Source organism: Culex quinquefasciatus, chromosome 3 (genome assembly GCF_015732765.1).
Source record: "Culex quinquefasciatus strain JHB chromosome 3, VPISU_Cqui_1.0_pri_paternal, whole genome shotgun sequence".
Classification (NCBI taxonomy): Eukaryota; Metazoa; Arthropoda; class Insecta; order Diptera; family Culicidae; genus Culex; species Culex quinquefasciatus.
The window spans coordinates 114,593,620-114,612,429 of record NC_051863.1 but is presented as its reverse complement, the minus strand read 5'-3'; the positions used below and the strand labels follow the sequence as shown (position 1 = coordinate 114,612,429).

Below are 18,810 nucleotides of genomic sequence, written 5' to 3'. Positions count from 1 at the left end.
AGCTCGATATTTCTCAACCATTGACTTGAAATCAGGATTTTATCAAATCCCAATTAACCCGAAGGATGCTGCGAAAACCGCTTTTTCAACATTTCTAGGACATTATGAATTTTTAAGAATGCCAATGGGACTGAAAAATAGTCCAGCAACATTCCAGAAGTTTACATTCACACTTATTTATGAAATACAACCAGTTAATGCGTTTGTATATTTGGATGATATTATTATATTCGGTAGAACTATCAAAGAACACAATGAAAATTTATATAAAGTTTTGAATGCATTGCATGAACATAATTTAAAAGTTGAACCATCAAAATGTAAAATTTTACGCAAAGAAGTCAGATATTTGGGTCATATTATTAATGAAGAAGGTATTCGACCAACTAGTGAAAATATAGATACAATCAAAAACATGAAAAGGCCGCAGACGATTAAAAATGTGAGATCATTTTTGGGAACTGTTAATTTTTATGGAAAATTTATTCCAAACATTGCAGATAAACGTAAGCCACTTAATGCATTATTAAAGAAAAATGTGAAATTTATTTGGACAGAAGAATGCGAAAATGCTTTTGAAGAATTAAAAAACTATTTAATTTCAGAACCAGTTTTAGTTAGACCGAACTACAATGACAAATTTGTTTTGACAACTGATGCTAGCGATTATGCTATCGGGGCAGTTCTTACTAATGAGAAATCAAATGATCACCCCATCGCTTACGCAAGTCGTGCGCTTATCGGGGCTGAAAGAAATTATTTTACTATCGAGAAAGAACTACTAGCTATTGTTTGGGCAGTAGACCACTTCAAACATTTTATTTATAACCAAGATTTTATCGTTTACACAGATCATAGACCATTGGTAGCTCTATGGCATTTGAAGGAAACATCACCAACTTTGACAAAGCTTCGTTTGAAAATCCAAGGCATTGGATGTGAAATTCGTTACAAGCAAGGAAAGGAAAATGTGGTTGCGGATTTTCTCTCACGTTTAAATAATGATGAAGATCATGCAGATGATAAACAAGCATCAAAATTAGTAGCAATTACAACTCGTCAACAAGCAAAACAAAATAGACAAAATATTTCAGATAATCAAAACTCAACAAATACTCCAAACAGACAGAATTCATCTAGAAACAATACTAATTGGAATAATAATATGAATGGACTTCAACAAATTGACATAAATTTAGATAATGACGATGATAGCAACGATAAAACATTTACCTACAAGGATTTCCAAGATACAGATATCGATTTTAACGTTTTAAAATTTTCTAAAAATATTATACCATTTGAACAAGCCGAAGCTACATTTATGATATTAAACAGTGTTACGGTACACAAAGAATTGAGTAAATACATTGACCTTCCACATGGTATTAAGGATTACACCAAAGAAAATATATTTGTATTCCCGCAAAAGAAAATTTGGGGTTTAATTTTGAATGGAACATATCGTTCAGCAGTTAAGAATGAAGAATTTTTCGATGGTTTATTTGAAAGCTTTAAAGATTATCCTGATTTTGCTAAAGATGCATCAGTTATACAAATTATTTCTCATAGAATATTTAAAACAGAGTTGGAACTAAACTTATTACGATTTTTGCAATGAAACTTTCAAAGTCATTTACACTATATGCAACAGAAAATGAACGAATTTATGTAAAGCCAGAAGACAGAGATCAAGTGCTTAACGATTTTCACGACGCACCGTTGGGTGGTCACGTCGGAGGTAAACGAATGATAAAAAGAATGAGTCCTCTATTTACATGGGAAAATATGCGAAGAGATGTTTTGAATTATGTAAAGCAATGTGATTCTTGTCAAAAGAATAAAATATGGCCAGCAAATAAGATGCCAATGAAAATTACGACAACATCGTATGAACCCTTTGATAAAATTTATATGGATGTGGTTATGTTACCAATTTCTAATAATGGAAACAATTGTGGACTTGTGATACAAGATGATTTAACAAGATTTTTGATTGTAGCTCCCATGGAAAACCAAGAAAGTACTACAGTTGCTAGAACTTTTGTCGAAAACTTTGTTTGTAAATTTGGTGCTCCTAAAGAAGTTGTAACCGATCGAGGTACAAACTTTGTAAGCAAATTATTGCAACACACATGCAAAATATTACACATTAAAAAGATTGTTACAAGTGCATATCATCCTCAAGCTAATTTAGTAGAGAGATCAAATAGAGAGTTGAAAGTTTATTTACGAAATTTTATTGGCAAAGATCCACAATGTTGGGATGAATTAATACCATATTTTATGTTTGAATACAACACTACAGAAAATTCATCAACTGGATATTCTCCTATGAACTTTTGTATGGAAGAAAAGCTACTATACCAAGCACAATTTATAAAATCAATGATTCAGATTTAAATTATGACGACTATATTTGTTCAATGAAAAATATATTCAAGGATGCTCATGAAACTGCTAGAAACAACTTAATATTGTCAAAAGAAAAAGAAAGGAAATTTATGACAAAAAGACAAATGATTGGGTACCAATGTGGGGAGATAGAGTTTTGGTACAAATGGTACAGACAGGAATTGGTCAAAAGTTACAAAATAAGTGGCGAGGCCCTTATGATATCGTTAAATTTAACAGCGATCAAACGACCACTATTAAAAATGGAAACAAATTTGAAGATGTACATAATAATAGACTAAGAAAATATAATGATTAACATAACACTAAATGATAGTTCACAATGTACCCGTATTAACATACATTTAACATAATTTAAAATCAAATGCTCTAATACAAGAAAAATATTTTGAAATGACTATTACAGTACAATTAAAAAAAAATAAATAAGCGATTTATGCAATGAATGACATAGTATCATAAACGATTAATATCAAAAGACTACAATGAAGGAAAATATTTATTTTTAACACACGGGATTATTTATGTATATTGAACAAAAAAATAATAATATAAAACTTATTGAATTGATATGATTGATGAATTAGAAAAAAACGATTGTTATCAAGAGAACTAAATGAATCAAAACAAATGTGTTACAAATACCGATTTTTTATATAGAAAAATAAACATGAAAAAAAAGAATATATGATTGATTTGATATGATAAATGAATTAATGTTGAGTTAAACAAAATATGAATGATTATTATCAAAAAAATGCGCAAACAAGAATGTTATGAATTGGGGATGAAAGATAATTTTTATATGATTGAATTGATGGGGTTTAAAAAGAAACAGATTAAGAAAATACCAGTACTGAGTTTATACATTTTTTTTTTGAAAAACACGTGAAGCGATAATGATCAAATATAAACATAATAATGAAGCAGTGATGAAACACGTTAAAACAATTAAGAAGCTGTTGGGTTGCAATTTTGGGAATATACTTAATTGAGCTTAAATGGGTTAACAGGGTTTTAGAAAAACAATTACGCAATTTTTAACTACAAATAAAAACAAATCAAACGGACTGAACAATAATGAAATTTCAACGACAAGCAAATGGAGATGGTGTGATTATTAAATGTTCCAAAACAACATGTATGCAAGTAAGAATGTGTGTGAGAATAATTGGACAAGGGAAGGCCAACCAGAATGAATGTTGAATGTAAACTTGTGTTTTATAATTTACTTAACAATGGATTAAGAATATATTTTCAGATTTTTATACGCTAATACGAAGGATTTACAGGAAACCATTGGAAGACGATCAAGAAGACAACAATTTCAACAAGGACGAATATGAACTACAGCTCAAGGAAAGGTAAAATTTGTGAGTATATCGTGGGGAATCGGAAAGGACGGTAAAAGTTCCGATCTAGGGATACATAAACTGATAAAGCAACGCCAAAGGGATTAAAAAGTAGACAATTGTACTCTATGGGGAGAGTTTTTTTTTGTCGAATAAAGCTTCAAAACAGTTGTAATCCATGGGGATTCAATATGTTAAAAACATTTCAAAACATTTGCACTTTACGGGGATAGTCAAATGATTATTAAAGGAATGGATAAATAATGCTTCAAGGGAAAATCAAGGGATAAATAATGCTTCAAGGGATTTTCAAGGGATAAAAAAATGCTTCAAGGAAAAACACCTTTAAACTGATAAAATTCAGAGGGATAAAAAAATCATAATGATTCAGCATTTTATTGCGAATTGCTCAAATAAACAAATTGATTGAATGGATTTGACAAATTTGAAAACACAAAGTGACAGACAAGTTTCATAAAAAGTTGATATAACAGAAAGGATATTCTAACATGCGCAGTATTGCAATGACAAGATGATAGGATGTATAGATCAATGAAAAACTTTATAGAGTAATTTTTTTATTCAAGTATAAAAACAATAGTCAATTAGAACTGATTTTTTTTCAGTATCAGTATATCAAGAAGATGTATAAAATTGTATAAGTAAATTTGAATTCAATTTTGCATATAAATTGAATGATAAATATTGTTCATACGAAGAAAACAAGTAAGACATTTTTGTGGGAGAAACAAATGTAGAAACTGAAGTAAAATATGACAGAGACGGGAGACGAAACACAAGGATGATCGACGCGTTCGTATGCTGAGAAGTTCTACGCGTTCGTATGCAGAAGTTTGTGATGGCAAGATGGGGAGTGGCAAAGTCATGCGGGAGGTTGGACAGGTAACGGTGTTGATGTTGTTGTAAAAGGTCATATCAATGAGGATCAAGTCGAATTAAAACGCAAGTTTAGTAACGAAACATTCACGTAAAACAAATTACTAAATCGAAATGTGGAATTAAGCGAAGTAAAGATGATTGAAATGCGAAACATCAATTATGGAACAAAAAAATGCAAGTTGAGATCATACTGCACGTCTGAAACTATTGAAAAGGAGAAGATCATGATAAACAAATGATAACATCATTCGATGTCATTAATTTACAAAAGCAAAAGTTGCAAATAACACGAAAAGACAATTTTGGACTAACAACATGTCCTAAACATTTGATAAAAGAATTACATCAACCGATGTCAATAATTTGAGATTGTCAAAGATGCAAAGCAACTGGAAAAGTCAATTTTGGACAAAAATACTGGATATACGAACAATTCTGCAATACTCGGCAAGTAAGAAGTCAATGCACCCTCAAAACTGACCATAGTCAACTCACAGCTGGGTTATGAAGCATAATTCATGATGGAAACGACAATTGCACTAATCAACGAAATTCAACACCTTAGCCTCGAAAACTGACCAATTGACTAAGTCACTGTGGAATGAATAGCCTCACGATAGAGACGATTTTTGAAGGAAGACGACAACGATAACAACCAGCCGATCAACACAGTTCTACAACAGATTTTGCTTACAGTGAGAAAAATGCAATGATTTTTTTAGGATAGATAATGAAAATTAATTTCAAATGCAAGTTTATTTAAATCAGTTTCAACGAAAATATTTTTAATATAGAAGTTCAAAACGGTAATTCAGGTAATTTAACAGGACAGAAGATCAAAAGAGTAATGAAAATAATTTTACAGTAGAAAAATCAAAAGAGCAATTATAATTATAAAACAATTTACAAGAAAGCACAAGAAGAACAAATTGTAAACCGCACGATCACTACACCCGAAAATATTCTTTCCATAGATGATCAATTCTTTCAGACGATCATCTAGCTGATAAGTGTGGGGGAGATTAACCGAACCAATTTTTAAATAAATTTTTATAGCCAGCCATTTAAATATTTTTATGATTTTTGCAAAGTAATTTTCACAATTTAAATTATTAACTTTGGGAATATTCTTCCAACCTACAAATAACTTTCGATAGATGTTCTTAATGCTTTTCAAGAATACAAACATCTAGCTGGTAAGTGTGGGGGAATGCAGCGACCTCAAATTTAAATCATTAAATTTGTCCATTTTTCGAACCTCACCACAGTTCTGACCATGCGCGCTTACGCAAGCATAAATAATTTTACCCGTCGACTCGCGTTGCGCGACAAATAATTAAGCTTATGTACAGGTGTGGATCATGAGTCATCCTCACCTGAAAAGCCCTTTATTAATTTTCGCCAATTATTAGGCAATCACAAAAATGGTTAAGCTTTCAATTATGAATGTGCGATGTTATTCCATAGGGAAATTGAAGGTGTGGCTTAACCAAATTCATTGGCATGTTTGTTCAATGGAGAATTCGACCTTCTCATTATTGACTTACATTTTTGAGAATATTTGAGGAACATTATTTTGATATTCCAATAACATAATTTAAAGTTTCACGACAATGGTTCGAACCCATGACTTCCGATTTTGAGGTGAACTCACTACACCATACGGAAAGTCATGAAGAATTGCAGAGGTCTGCACAATTTAATTCATGAGGTTCATCGATGCTTCTCATCGGAACGGACAACTTTTAGTAGAACAAAATTTAGTAGAGTTTTCGGGGACTGACTATAAAAACCCCAAAATTCTTGAGGAGGGCAGTTAGTTCCAGAATTAGTTCCAGTCAGTTCCAGCCAGCTCCACTCCAGTGCAGTTCCAGTTCCAGAAGACGCCCCAGACCAGCCGGACCCGCCAGCAGCCACCAGTAGCAGAGGCCCCAGTCCAGCCGGACTTAGCGGTGGAGGCCGCAGTCCGCCGGGACTTAGCCGCCGTGAAGAGTCCGCCGGGACTTAGCCGCCGTGAAGAGTCCGCCGGGACTTAGCCGCTGTGAAGAGTCAACCAGGGACGTAGCAGAGTTCGGGTCTGGCATGGCTCGGCGCAGAGGTCTGGAGGACAAGTCTGGCTTCAACGTAGAGAATTGGCTCGACGAAAGTCTTAATGAATTTAGCAACAAAAAGTTGAGTGATGTGATCGTGCGCGTAGAAGTTGAAAGTGTTACCACAAAAATGTAATCTTTAAAAAAATGTAATACACAGATAAGTGATGTTTACTGATCTGTTTTGACTCTACAAGTAAATATCACAAAAATCCTGAAAGCCTAAACCGCTCGGGCCGTTCACTTAATTTCTTAATTTCTTAATTTCTTAATTTCTTAATTTCTTAATTTCTTAATTTCTTAATTTCTTAATTTCTTAATTTCTTAATTTCTTAATTTCTTAATTTCTTAATTTCTTAATTTCTTAATTTCTTAATTTCTTAATTTCTTAATTTCTTAATTTCTTAATTTCTTAATTTCTTAATTTCTTAATTTCTTAATTTCTTAATTTCTTAATTTCTTAATTTCTTAATTTCTTAATTTCTTAATTTCTTAATTTCTTAATTTCTTAATTTCTTAATTTCTTAATTTCTTAATTTCTTAATTTCTTAATTTCTTAATTTCTTAATTTCTTAATTTCTTAATTTCTTAATTTCTTAATTTCTCAATTTCTTAATTTCTTAATTTCTTAATTTCTTAATTTCTGAATTTCTTAATTTCTTAATTTCTTAATTTCTTAATTTCTTAATTTCTTAATTTCTTAATTTCTTAATTTCTTAATTTCTTAATTTCTTAATTTCTTAATTTCTTAATTTCTTAATTTCTTAATTTCTTAATTTCTTAATTTCTTAATTTCTTAATTTCTTAATTTCTTAATTTCTTAATTTCTTAATTTCTTAATTTCTTAATTTCTTAATTTCTTAATTTCTTAGTTTCTTAATTTCTTAATTTCTTAATTTCTAAATTTCTTAATTTCTCAATTTCTTTATTTCTTTATTTCTTTATTTCTTTATTTCTTTATTTCTTTATTTCTTTATTTCTTTATTTCTTTATTTCTTTATTTCTTTATTTCTTTATTTCTTTATTTCTTTATTTCTTTATTTCTTTATTTCTTTATTTCTTTATTTCTTTATTTCTTTATTTCTTTATTTCTTTATTTCTTTATTTCTTTATTTCTTTATTTCTTTATTTCTTTATTTCTTTATTTCTTTATTTCTTTATTTCTTTATTTCTTTATTTCTTTATTTCTTTATTTCTTTATTTCTTTATTTCTTTATTTCTTTATTTCTTTATTTCTTTATTTCTTTATTTCTTTATTTCTTTATTTCTTTATTTCTTTATTTTTTTTCTTTACTTGCTTTTCTTCTTAATTTCTCCCACTCTTCTAACCTTCAGCCAGAACTATGATGCAATTATCAAATATTTATTCCATAAAAATAAATATGAAAAAATCTAATTTTTTCCATGTTTTCAACTTTCCGTGCATGGTAAACCGTACACACTTTGATCTAGCGTACTGTTTAAAAATGTTCTATGTTTATGGGAAACACTCGTATCATAGATGGCAATCAACATTTTCCTTGAATGACATACATTTCATGCTGTGAAATAAAATCAAAATTCTTTCTTGTTATTTGAAAACGTAAAAACCCACTTTAAAATAATTTGAGGTAGCCTATCGCCTCTTTTCAAAACTTTGTCGACATCAACATCAGCCGATTCCATTGTTGCCATTTTGGCATCGGAAAAATCTCATGTGTTTGCCACAAAACGCTTGAAACGCTTGCCTGCTTGAAATATTCACGGAAATATTTCACAGCGTTACTTGGTTTGAGTCCATGGTGTCGCGGCAGCAATATGGCTGACAGGACAGGCATCGAACTACGATGCACTGACATTTTAGCAAAGCATGGTAGTGACTATGCTTTCGATGTCGGTCATCTTACGATGCTCGTGCATCGAAAATCAAAAGTCGGAAAATCACATTTTCGGGGCTTTCCGGCAATTAGTATTTGTTGTTATTGTTCGTACTGCCATGAACAATCAATCTAAACTATTTTACCACTTAACTTGGTCGAAAAATATGAGTTTTCGACCAAATTTGACCACGAGCATCGAAAGCCGCTTTCGATGTCGGTCATCGAAAAATCCATGAAAATCCACCCTTTTGGTTTTTGTTTTCTGTTTCTCGTTTCTTGCTTCCTGTTTTTAATTTTCTTGTTGTCATTTTATTTAAACGAAAAAAGAATAATACAGAAAACTTTTGGATTAGTACCGTTGATCAGTTGTGGGTTCAGAATTTAATCCAAATGGGTTTTCTGATTTTCTTCGCAAAAAAAAAAAAAAATACTAGCAGTTATTGTAACACTTAAAGTATCGTTGCTTTGAAAACAAATTAAAATAAAATAGAAAAATCGCAAAATTTTCGAATCTCAAAATTTAAAATGTCAAAATCTAGGGATTTTGTACTCGATAATCCTCGCAAAAATTTTACTTCGTAAAATTGAAGCACGAAATTACTCTTTTATTTTCTTCTCAAAGTTTCTCTAAGCTAAAATATGGCTTTCTCCTAACTAAATAATTATACGAACTAAGAAAATGACAAAAAGTGTTATATTGAAGAACTTAAAAATTTAAGAATTTAAGAATTTAGGAATTTAAGAATTGAAGAATTGAAGAATTGAAGAATTGAAGAATTGAAGAATTGAAGAATTTAAGAATTTAAGAATTTAAGAATTTAAGAATTTAAGAATTTAAGAATTTAAGAATTTAAGAATTTAAGAATTTAAGAATTTAAGAATTTAAGAATTTAAGAATTTAAGAATTTAAGAATATAAGAATTTAAGAATTTAAGAATTTAAGAATTTAGGAATTTAAGAATTTAAGAATTTGAGAATTTAAGAATTTAATAATTTCGATTTTTTTTTACCTGAATTTAAAAAAAAATGATAAAAAAAAACTCTTAAAATATAAAAAAAAATCGAATTTTTGAAATTTGAATTTTGAATGATGGAGCAATTATTTCGAATGTTCTGATCATTTTATTTTTCGCCAAGAATGTTTAAATTTAGGAAAATATTTCTACGGGTAAATCCCATCTAAAATTCAAAGGCAAATTGAATATATCTACTGTAAAATTAAAAATAAATAAGGTAAAAAAACATTAGTCAAAACTCAAAATAAATTACATATTCAGAGCCGAATATATTCAGAAATGATTTAAGTGTAGTAATAATTTTATTTAAGAAATTATCATCCATACATTTAAAAAATAATCTCTTATATCATCTTAATTTTTCGACGGTTTGTATTAAGAAAATACAAACAAACATTTTCAGAAAAAAAATCTATTAATAAGAAATTGAAATTGCACTCAATTGAAAAAAAAAAAACAAATTCTCTTAATTCTTGATAATATTTTTCTTAATAACTTGAAAGTAATTCTATCTATTTATCTATTTATTTATCAAAATTGCCATCCGCGCGAAATCCGCGCCTGAGCAAAATTAGTCAGCAAATCTGCGCGAAACGCGCCATCCGCGTGATCCGCGCCGTCCGTAACAACCCTGGATGATTTATGTAACAATAAATAAATCTGAATAAATTTAGTTTAAGAAATCATATAACAAGAGAAGGTAAGTATTTTGTAAAATAAAAGTTGCTCAAAATATCCTCCTATGTGGGTCAAGATGTGGGCAGTAGCAGTAGAAGGTTTTTTCATTTTCACTATTTTGAAAAATTGCGTTTGAAAAAATATAAGCTATTGAAAGAATCAATCATGCAAAATTGTCGCTTTAGTCGTATGAAAGCCCTCGAAAAATTTTAGTCAAATAAAAACCAATTGCCGGGTTTTGGTAAAAAAGCATATTAAGGTGTAACGTGCCATCATCGAATATGGCGAAAAAACATGGTTGATGAACTGTCCTGTTCCACCTTTAAAATGATGGGTTTTTTGTTCCCCCTTAACCAGTGGAAATCTGGTACCTTTTGAGAAATTCGAAAATTAATCCCAAATGAGTCACGCAGCATATACAGTAAATTAATCATAGTAAACAGAAAAGTTGCAAGAATCAAAAACACAAGCAATCACGTCCAAAACGGGTATTTTTTCCACACATTTTGCCTGTTTTATAACACTTTGGGTTTCCCATACAAAAATTACATCACCGAAAAACGTCCATTTATTCACTTTACCTCAATAAATTGTTGATCCCCAAACGTGCTGCAGCCAGGAGCGTCTACTGATCACCACCAATTTCACCAAAACGGACAATTTCGCGAAAATCGTCCTCCTAAACTTGCGAGTTGAAAATTTCCGCGAGCAAATTTTTCTCTTGTTTGACACGATTTAACACAACCATCAGTTACATTAGTATTGGTAACCATCATGATTCGTATCACATCGTGTTGCCAGAAATTGTATTACGATTTTTGATAATTAAATATTTTGATACTGATATTAGTGGATACTTTGTCTTCCTAAATGTCGTAAAAAGTCTATAAAATTAATGAATTTTGTTTTCCTATATAAAAAATACATGTAAAGAGTATAAAACCAAACAAATAAGTGGAAAGTAATTCAAAATGAAAGTTTATGCTAGAAGCCCTTTGAATTTTGGCAACACTTTTCTCTGACAGGCGGACCGGCCACTTTTGGCACTGACAGTTCTGTTTGTTTTTATTCTTCAAATTTGTCCACTCGTTCAAAGCAAGCAGAGAAGAAAATCCTCGAAAATAAAATCGCGGCCAGCTAACTTCCCTCTCGGGGGCGCAAATCCATCTTCCGCTGTGCTTTTTGGCATCGTTGTTGCTTCTACCCGGTACTTGCCCCATCTGGGCGGCCACTCAAGGAGTGGGAGGTGAGTTTGGATTTGTTTGTATAGTTTTTTTTTTGAAGAGTTACGAAAGTGATTCTATTTTTAGTGCACTATCTGGAGCCGGATGGTGTCAACGCGGACCTACCTGACCCGAACCGGATTGTTCGGCAGGGATTGGGTACCTTTTGCTACCGGGGGAAGGACAAGCAGTTGGGGCGGTTGTTCCAGACGGTCATTTTGAACTGCGACCATGACGATTTTAGCCAGTACGAGGACGGCAACCCGGAGAAAGTTCGGGCGCATCCAAAACGGAGCAGAGTCTGCTTTCGTTCAACTTCCTGTCCAACAGCCGGAAGAAGGTCATTAAGCTGGATCCGTTCAATCAGAGCTGCATCGGGGTCGTTTCCAGCGAGGCGTACGTGATCCGGGTTGAACCTGATCCGCATCGACTTTTGGCGGATTATTCTGCTAGCGGCGGGGGTGTTTGTGTTTTCGTCGGCGGTTAAACTATCGGCATTTTCGCCAGCTTTTCGTGGTTGTCTATTTGACCAGCAAGATCTTTCTCCGGAGCCGATGATGTACGGCGTAATGCTAGGAGGATGGACGCTCGGGTTCTACTTTGCCCTGATGCTGTTCGACAACTTGCGACTGATCTTTGTCACGTACCAGGTGTACGTGTTCTGGTACGTCCAGGTGTACGTCCTCGTCCTCGTGACCGGATTCATCAGCTTCGTCGTGTGCTCCCGGATGGGTCCTCCAAAGAACCAGCGCAGCAAGAACCTCCTCAAGTGGCGCCTCCGACTGGCCGCGATCGGCGCAATCTTCTTCTTAACCGTCTACCGGGAGGCCACCACTGGATTCTGCATCGCCCTCTTTATCTGCTACTACTTCCTCCTGACCAGAGTCAGCTCCCTTTACCGGCGTCGATTCCTGCCCAAGCGACGCCTTCTCATCGTCGAAGAGTTCAACAAGCAAGGGGCCCGCGAAACCATCAAAGCCCTCGACGAACTGCACGAGCCACGAATGGACGCGTACAGGCAGCAAAGGCAGCTGATGGTACAATGAGCAGCCGTATCCACAGGACTAACCGGAAGTGACAAGGCATTTGCTGTTGACCTTGTCAGCCAGGGCGATTACGACTTGGTAATAATGATCACAGTTAACACTCCAAAAGTTTATTTCTTACTCCGTTCCCATCTGCCTTTGTAGGTTTTATTTCTAGTCCATGCTGGCTTCAGAAAATGACAGTTACAAAACATATGAAATAAATGAAAAATAAATGGATATTTTATAAACATCAAACGAACCAAATGCTTTACTATATTTATCACATTTCTACGGATTAACCCAACCCCGCCTCTAAACGGGCTTCGATCTAAAAAACGGCAACATTCAAATTTTCATCCAATTTTTGATATTTAAAATGCATTGGAAAGAAGAACTATTATTTTTTTTGAAAATGTAACGTTTGGAAGTTTGACTTGTTTTAAGTGACTTTGCCAATGTTTTCCAAAATGACATTTTTCAGGGGTCAACTGTGGCTGTGTTTTTTAATAACATTTTCTATATTTTAAATAAAAAGTAGTATTCAGTCATTTTTGTAGTGTCCCAGACTATGCCTCTACGCATTTTTTTACAATTTAAATGATAATGGTGCCATTCCAGAGAAAAAACAAGCAAAAAATTGAAAAAGTGACTGTTAATACATGAAAATATATGAAAGGCAAAATATAATAATATGAGGTGGTAGAATAGGCCAAATACTACCAAAAACAAAGATAAACTTAACAAAATAAAAACAAATTTAAATACTAAAACAAAACATGATCAACATAAAACATAAAATTTTCGAAAAAAATGGGCGGTAGAGGGTTAATCCATTCAAAAAAATCAAAAAGATTTCTAAAGAATTCCATAATGGAAATTTACCATCATACAAAATTAGCCTCTTTTAAATGATATTCCAGCATGTTCTTATTTCTACAAAACCTCTTTTGAAATGTGAAGCGAGAATTTTTGCGTACACTACTACCACTATTCGGAATCACTAATACTAATTCATCAGTGACGTCATCGATGATGATCATCAAACTAACACTATCAAAATGCACTAATACATATGAAGTCAAGATTGCCTTCACGTTTCACCTTAAACAATTTTTGTTCACAATCTTATAACGTGTACATTTACATATAAATAGTTCATAATTGTGGTTCCGGAATAACAGGCTTGTTTGATGCGGAAGCATGTAAGATCTCCTCCGGTTACTCGTTGTGGGATCGGCTCTCCGCCAGGACCGGTATCAGCATCTTTAGCATGTATGATGCTCAGCATCGCACCCAGCACGAGGATCGTCCGATGCGAATCTGGTGCTCGTTCTGGTGCCAGCATTCGTTAAGTCACGTAACAATCCGCTGGAGACTACCCGTCACCGATTGCGTTCAATTCACTGACGTCCCGTCACTACGCATGTGAAGAATCTTGTTCCAATTAGCCGGAATCTGCAGTTTGGCCTGGAGCTTTTTGTGTAGTGTCAATTATACCGTTTTTTCAATAATCTGCTGGATGTGTCCTTTTGCGCGCCAAACTCCAGCAGCAGATTTAGCGTAGAGTAATGATTATTCTTCCTCAATTAAAATCCACCAGCACCACTTGCCAAATTTCCTCCTGCTGCGCAGATCCCCCCTGCTCCGTGATTTCCGCCAGCACTCACGCATTCCTTAAATTGCTGAAAGACACAAAATATGGGAAATAGTTGGAAAGAACCTTTTTGGAATGAGAATCCACGGCCACAAACCTCAAATTGTTCCGGAACATCCACACGGTGTCTCGCACTGGTGCTGATTCTAATAGCCTAGAAACTGGAAGGAATCATCTTCGTCGTTTTTTTTTTTACTTCCGAAATCCGCCGCTCGCGCTTCTACCGACGATTCCTTGCTCTGCATCTGCGCTAGTGGCGGCGGCACGCTCGTCACCGTGACCACCTCCTTCACTAGCTGCACGGTGACGCGCACCTTGGAAAACAGCCGCAGCTCGGCGGGCCCGATCTTGCGGTACTTGGGCAGCAGCATGCAGTGCCGGAACGGTTTGGTGTCCTCGGTCAGCTTTAAGTCCGCCACCTTGGCGAGTTGCTGAAATAGTGGAGCGTAAAGGGGGGTTGATTTGAAGGAGGTTGGTGGCGCTTACCTTGTAGCTAACTTTGCTGACGTGCCCGGTGGTGATCAGCATCAGCTCGAGCAGATGCTGGCCAATGTCCGAGACGGCGGCAGTCGTTTCGATGCTCTTGGCCTTCCTGAGGTAGTTTTTGAAGTAGAGCAGCGAGATGGAATCGCCGGCCAGTTTGGCCGTTGCAGAAGTTGGCGAGCTGGCTGAGTTCGTCGGGGGTTCGTGCGGGTGGTTCGGCGAGGTCGAGGGCCGCCGGGAGGACGCGGTGGACGAGACAGTCGGCGTACTTTCCTCAATTAAAATCCACCAGCACCACTTGTAAAATTTCCTCCTGCTGCGCAGATTCCCCCTGCTCCGTGATTTCCGCCAGCACTTACGCATTCATTAAATTGCTGAAAGACACAAAACATGGGAAATAGTGGGAAAAAACCTTTTTGGAATGAGAAACCACGGCCACAAACCTCAAATTATTCCTGAACATTTACACGCTGTCTCGCACTGGTGCTGGTTTTAATCGCCGATTTTTTTTTCTTCGAAATCCGCCGAAAAGGAACAGCTTGAAATGTTCCGAAAACTCTCATACAGCAGGAACAACTCGACGATTTCACCGATTCCACTTTGTTGCAAAACTTTCTGCAACCCCGAGAATAGGTCCCACAAAAATATTTCAATAAATCAAATTACACCATTTTGAAAAAATTGAACGCGCAAGATGAAGAAATTGAAATACATTTGTTTTGATAAAACTGACAGTTGTCAATCTGACATTTCTGGGATACGTTCACAGAGTTCTATTTGTCAAACTGACGTTTGTGGAAAGCGTTCACAAGATGCTGCGACAACGGCAGCACTGAACGCACCCACCGCGTGACAACACATGCTACACGAAAATGTATCTGGAAATGTCAAAATGAAGTATTTCATTTACCGCGGTAGACACCGGTGGATAATAATCAAATTAACAAAAGCCCTATTGTGTTGTATCATTGCCGAGATATAGCTATTTAATGTAGCAGTTAAAAAAATCAAGTGCCACGATATCTCAACACTGTTTTGACCAAATTGGTTCAAAATTTTGGTGAAGATTCGTTGAACCGGTCCCGTGTGCATGACAAAGATCGATTAAAAAAAACTAATTTTAAAAAAAAGATAAAAATATTTTTCTCTCTTTGGTACAAAAAATCACCAGTTTTTGTATTTTTTTTAAAAAAGCTAAATTTCAAAATCGAGCTTCGTCGTGCACACGGGATATGTCTTGGGAGTCTTCCCCCCAAATTTAAGCCATTTTGGTCCATCCCATCTCAAGATATCGTGGCACCTGTAAATCTTCTCGGCGTTAGAGAAAAATGTTCACAAAGTTTTGCGCATCTTTAACTCAGTTTAGTCACAAAATATCTTCATGAAACTTTCAGGAATGATTGAAAACTAAAAAGATGGTGGATTTTTTTTTTTGTAATATGAAATTTCGAGATTTTTTACATATATGTAACCCCTTAACATGATTAACATTAGTTGTTGTCACAGGGCTGCGGAGTCGGGTCTAATTTCAAATGACTCCGACTCCAGCTCCGACTCCGGCTTTCTGAGATTAGCCAACTCCGACTCCGACTCCGGCTCCGGCTTTCAGTTCCAACCAACTCCGACTCCAACTCCGACTCCGGCTTTCTGAGATTAGCCGACTCCGACTCCGGCTCCGACTCCAGCTTTCAATAAATGGTTGACTCCGGCTCCAACTCCGACTCTACATATTTTTAAATGTTTTAAAAGTTAGTTAACAATTATTTTGAAAACATTGATAAATAGGATTATTTAAATACTCTCTAAGTGAAAAAACGAAAAAGTTGTATACTTAATTGAAACAGATATAAAAAAATATCTTTAGTTTTGAAGGCATTTTCAGAAAAATAGTTTTGTTAGTAAATGTGGGTTAATTTACTCAACCTTAAATTTGCATTAAATTTATTAAAAGTTAATAAATTAAAACATTGAATTGTCATTTTTTATGAATCATTAAAAGAAAGCTGGCCTTAATAATCGATTTATCTTATTATTCACTTTTAGGCTGACACTTATAAGAAGCACAGTTTGATATTCACTGTGCTTCTTATAAGTCACCTTTTTTTTAAATAACAATTTTTAATGAAAATATGTTTAAAACTCCATTGATTTTTTTAAAGACGTACATGGACATCACGCCATGGCTGTGTAGATTATTATTGCAAATCTATGTACCTAAAAAAATCTTCGTGGAAAGGACACTTACCTTTTTACCTAAGATTTTTTGATTTATTTTAATTTATAAATTTTCTAGACATTTAAAAGAAGGCGCGCGATACTTCTTGAATCTTCACCTAAAACGAAGCTTCAGGAATGATCGTGCGTCTCCATCGAAATATATGAAAAAACTTTAAATTGGATAAAAACAAAAATCCACAGGTCAAATATTTTCTAGGTCACGGATATTTCAAAAGGACTCTTAAGCTACCTTGCCAAGAAGATTTTTTTAGGTACATTGAGTTGCAATGGTCACCTTCCGTATTGGCGTATTGGCGTGGGAGAAAATTCCTATCGGTTGAATATCATTTTGATTTTGATTTTTGAAAAAAAAATTAAAATATAAATTGAAATCCTATCATTTTTCCATACACTTTTTTGATCTTGAAATCGTATCCTATGCTGAAGTCTAAAGATTTGTTCAACGATAATTTGCAACGATTTCAAATAGTTTACCTAACCCTTTCAGATTTTAGTCGAGAACTAGTAAACAACTGTGTGTGTACATTTTTCAGAAAGTACTGGGTTAAATTTGGTAAAATTTGAATTGAAAGGGTACATACATATAGGCAATAGCGTGGCTCACGGATATATGAAAAAGACAAAAGTGTTCAATTTCAAACGCCTCGCTCGGAATTTTGTAGCAATATGACCCTAGAACATAGCCTGAAATTTTGAGCGCATTAGGTTAAGGTTTAGTACTTCCACCATTGGCCTGAAGTTAGTATGGAACTTCTAAAAATTTACTATAGGAAATTTTCACTTTTAACCTCATCTTAGAGAAAATTTCCCAAAACCCAATCAAATTTTCCTATTCTCAAGTTTCTTATAGGTTTGATCCGGGAACAACTTTGTAGAACATCGCAAAGCGCTAGGGATTGATCCCGAAAAGATACAGGATATTTTTGGAGTTTGGAAAACAAATTTAACGTGCTCTAAAAATTTGCCTGTATCTTTCCGGGATTAATTCCTAGCGCTTTATGATGTTCTACAAAGTTGTTCCCCGGATCAAAACCTATAAGAAACCTCTATTTCGAGAAAAAATCATAGGGCATAGGAAAACTTTCTCGAAGAAGAGTTAAAAAGTTAGTATAAATAAATTAAATTTATTGGAATTTCTTAATAACTTCAGGTCAAAAGTGGAACTACTTATCATTAACCAAATGCGCTCAAAATTTCAGGCTAGCTTCTGGGGCTATAATGCTACAAAATTCCGGGCGAGGCGTTCGAAATTGAACACTTTTGTCTTTTTCATATATCCGTGAGCCACGCTAATAGGCAAGCTGTCAAGAATCAATAAAATATTTCTGACTACAAAACCAATATTGTTTTTAATCGTTTGAGTTATGATACTACATACTCAGGCAAGAGGGGATTAACAGGTTATCTTTTAGTGATCATAGTGAAATAACACAATTAGAGCTTTTCAATCACATTGAAAAGCTTCAAAAACATAATGGTACACACAAAGGAAAAATATGTATCGAAATCTGTAACAGTGGATTAGCTGCAGAAAATGTTACATTTTATAACATTTTTTGCAGCAAGTTCGTAGATAATTTTTGCCCGTGTGTAAAAATGTCAGGGATCTGCAGTTCTCACCAACACATATTATGCTGGCGCGTTCCCGAGCAACACTTCAGAGAAAAGAATATGTTGGTGATCTATCCCTCGCAATTCATCATTCGTCCATGGCGCGGTGGTAGCGTTTCAGATCAGCAATCAAGAAGTTGATGGTTCAATTCTCATTCGGTTAAGATTTTTTTTCGCAATACCAGCAAACAGCAGTCGGTAATGTCAATAATTGGCGGTAACGGCAAAAATGTCATACCTATATAACGCAAAAAATGCATGAA

The 18,810-nt window shown here is 34.3% G+C and overlaps 1 protein-coding gene and 1 pseudogene across 1 annotated transcript; one reads left to right on the top strand and one right to left on the bottom strand.

Moving 5' to 3' along the window:
- Positions 1 to 3,554: 3,554 nt before the first annotated feature.
- LOC6035653 lies at positions 3,555 to 12,792 on the top strand (annotated as a pseudogene).
- An 858-nt stretch (positions 12,793 to 13,650) lies between these two features.
- On the bottom strand, positions 13,651 to 15,430 carry LOC119769822. The gene is made up of 4 exons (XM_038263508.1): positions 15,142 to 15,430; positions 14,702 to 15,072; positions 14,313 to 14,646; positions 13,651 to 14,243 (listed from the first exon to the last, which is right to left on the bottom strand). The coding sequence occupies exons 2-3, from the start codon at positions 15,059 to 15,061 to the stop codon at positions 14,362 to 14,364; spliced, it is 645 nt and encodes a 214-aa protein (XP_038119436.1). The 5' UTR covers positions 15,062 to 15,072; positions 15,142 to 15,430; the 3' UTR covers positions 13,651 to 14,243; positions 14,313 to 14,361.
- Positions 15,431 to 18,810: the final 3,380 nt, after the last annotated feature.

Coding starts and splice junctions, on each gene's coding strand:
- LOC119769822 (XM_038263508.1), bottom strand. CDS start 15,061: ATGCGTAAGTGCTGGCGGAAATCACGGAGCAGGGGGAATCTGCGCAGC. Junction 14,647..14,701: donor TCAGCAAAGTTAGCTACAAG/GTAAGCGCCACC, acceptor CCACTATTTCAG/CAACTCGCCAAGGTGGCGGA.